General features: G+C 45.0%; 1 protein-coding gene across 1 annotated transcript in view; it reads left to right on the top strand.

Moving 5' to 3' along the window:
• The first annotated feature begins 525 nt into the window (after nt 1-525).
• The window catches only part of LOC103595310 (disintegrin and metalloproteinase domain-containing protein 20-like), a 2,820-nt gene continuing 1,043 nt past the window's right edge, over nt 526-2,302 (top strand). The window contains exon 1 of the mRNA XM_008578680.1: nt 526-2,272. Within this exon, the coding sequence (XP_008576902.1) occupies nt 526-2,272 (1,747 nt within the window). The remainder of the gene's footprint in view (nt 2,273-2,302) is intronic.

The raw sequence follows: 2,302 nt of genomic DNA, 5'->3' as shown, positions 1-2,302 counted from the left end.
CTACTCTTACATTCCATCACACCCCAACTCTGTTCAACTTCTATAAACTCTAATTCTCCCCTCAAATTTCCTGGTAGGAGGAGCTTCTACTTTCCTTACTCTTGTTTACATGTCCCTGTTTTAATCACATGTTAAATCCTTATCACATTAAGGTTTGAGAAAAAGAAGGCATTAACTATCCTAAAATTTCACCAAACCCACTTATTCATCCCCCACTTATGACTTTTCTTAGAGAACATGGGACGTTTTAACCCAGATCTACACTATTTTTCTTAATTCCTCCCATTTTTACTTTTCCCTAGGTCCCCTACCCTAGAGTCTTTAGCTCCCTGAGTACAGCCTCCCCTGATGAGCACACCATTGTTATGTAATAGCCAAACCTTTGCCTCAACCTGTCAGAGCGTGCCAAGCCTGCAGCCTCATTCTGCTCTCATGACAGCCCTAATAAGAAACTTGGTGTTTCAGGGATAGTCTTGCCTGCCTCCCACTTGACTGCATTTTCTTTGGTCGAAGGTTCCCTTACTCATGGGGTCTTCCTGGGCCCAGCCCCCACTGGCATGTGCTCTCTGGCTGCCTGTGCTCTGGGCACTCCTGTCCCTTGCCAGTTGCTCCCATGCCCCTCCAGGATGGCGCTTCACTTCTTCTGAAGTTGTGATCCCCAGGAAGGTGCCCCACAGGATGGGTGGAGTTGCAAGGCTAGACCAGCTCTCCTACAGCATGCGTTTCCGGGGCCGAAGACACGTGATGCACATGAAGCTCAAGAAGAATTTGCTGCCCAGACATTTTCCCGTTATTACCAATAATGACCAAGGAGCCATGGTAGAGGACTACCCCTTTGTCCCCCAAGACTGTTACTACTACAGCTACCTGGAAGGGGTCCCTGGGTCCATGGCCACACTGGACACCTGCTATGGAGGTCTGCGTGGCATGTTGCAGGTGGATGACTTCACTTATGAAATCAAACCACTGGAGGCTTCTTCCAAATTTGAGCATGTGATTTCTCTGCTTGTGTCAGAAGAAAGATCAGAAGAGGTTGAAAGGTGTAAGATTGAAGGGGAGGATAAAAATCAAGCCTTTGAAGAGGTAAAACTTTCTCAGACTCCTAGAGCAGGCCCCATGTATTTGTGGAGGCAACATTTGAAAAACCTGAAACTCCATTACACTGTATCTAATTCATTATTTGTGCAGAACCGGAATAATACGCGTATAATAGAGAATGTAGTGATTATAAACAGCATACTACATACCATTTACAGGCCAGTGAGTTTCAATGTCTTCATACGTCTTTTGTGCATATGGGATGGAATGGATGCAACAGACATTTATAACTATCCAAGTGCTGCCAAAGCTGTAGAACATTTTGGTTTGTGGAAATACTGGACATGGTTTAATGAGATTCGACATGATACTTCAGTTCTTCTTACAGGGCATAAAATTGTAGGATCCTCATATTTTGCCAGCAGTGGTGGAATGTGCAACCCTAACTGGGGAGCATTATTTGTGTATGCAGTAAGGTATCATGTATTTTTGACCGCAACTATTACAGCACATGCATTAGGTCATAACTTTGGTCTGGGCCATGATGGAAGTGGTTGTCATTGTTTTCGGAGAAGCAACTGTGTCATGGCTCCTGTGCCGGGTCTTCTAGATGTGATGAGCAATTGTTCTTACCACGGTCTACATAATTGGCTTAATAGGTGGGATCCTTGTTTGAGTGAAAGTAACATTCCATACAGTAACTTTCCTTATGTAGCTCCTCGTTGTGGAGACAAGATCAAAAATCAGCAGGAGGAATGTGACTGCGGCTCCTTTAAAGATTGTGCCATGGATAAGTGTTGCGGGACCAACTGTGCCCTCACCCTTGGCAGTGTTTGTAATTTAGGAGGCTGCTGCAGTAACTGTAAATATAGTCGACCTGGAGTGATCTGCAGGGACCAGCGTGGTATCTGTGATCTACCGGAGTACTGTGATGGGAAGAAGAGTGAATGCCCGGATGACTTTTACATCCAGGATGGAACCCCATGTTCAGCATTAGCCGTTTGTGTGAGAGGAAACTGCAGTGACCGTGATTTGCAGTGTCAAGCCCTTTTTGGCTACAAAGTAAAAGACGCTTCTCCAGCATGCTATAAAACATTGAATGTAATAGGTGACCGATTTGGAAACTGTGGGGTTAGGATTCAACGAGGAGGATCTAAGCCTTTTCAATGTGAAGAAGACGATGTTTTGTGTGGATTGCTGCACTGTAGTGGCATCGAACAAATTCCTGGTGGAGGTGAGCACACTACATTTCATAATATACTAG

The sequence above is a fragment of the Galeopterus variegatus genome, unplaced genomic scaffold (assembly GCF_000696425.1).
Source record: "Galeopterus variegatus unplaced genomic scaffold, G_variegatus-3.0.2 Scaffold1741, whole genome shotgun sequence".
NCBI lineage: Eukaryota > Metazoa > Chordata > Mammalia > Dermoptera > Cynocephalidae > Galeopterus > Galeopterus variegatus.
The sequence above is the reverse complement of the archived record's forward strand: the minus strand, read 5'-3'. Positions and strand labels throughout refer to the sequence as shown.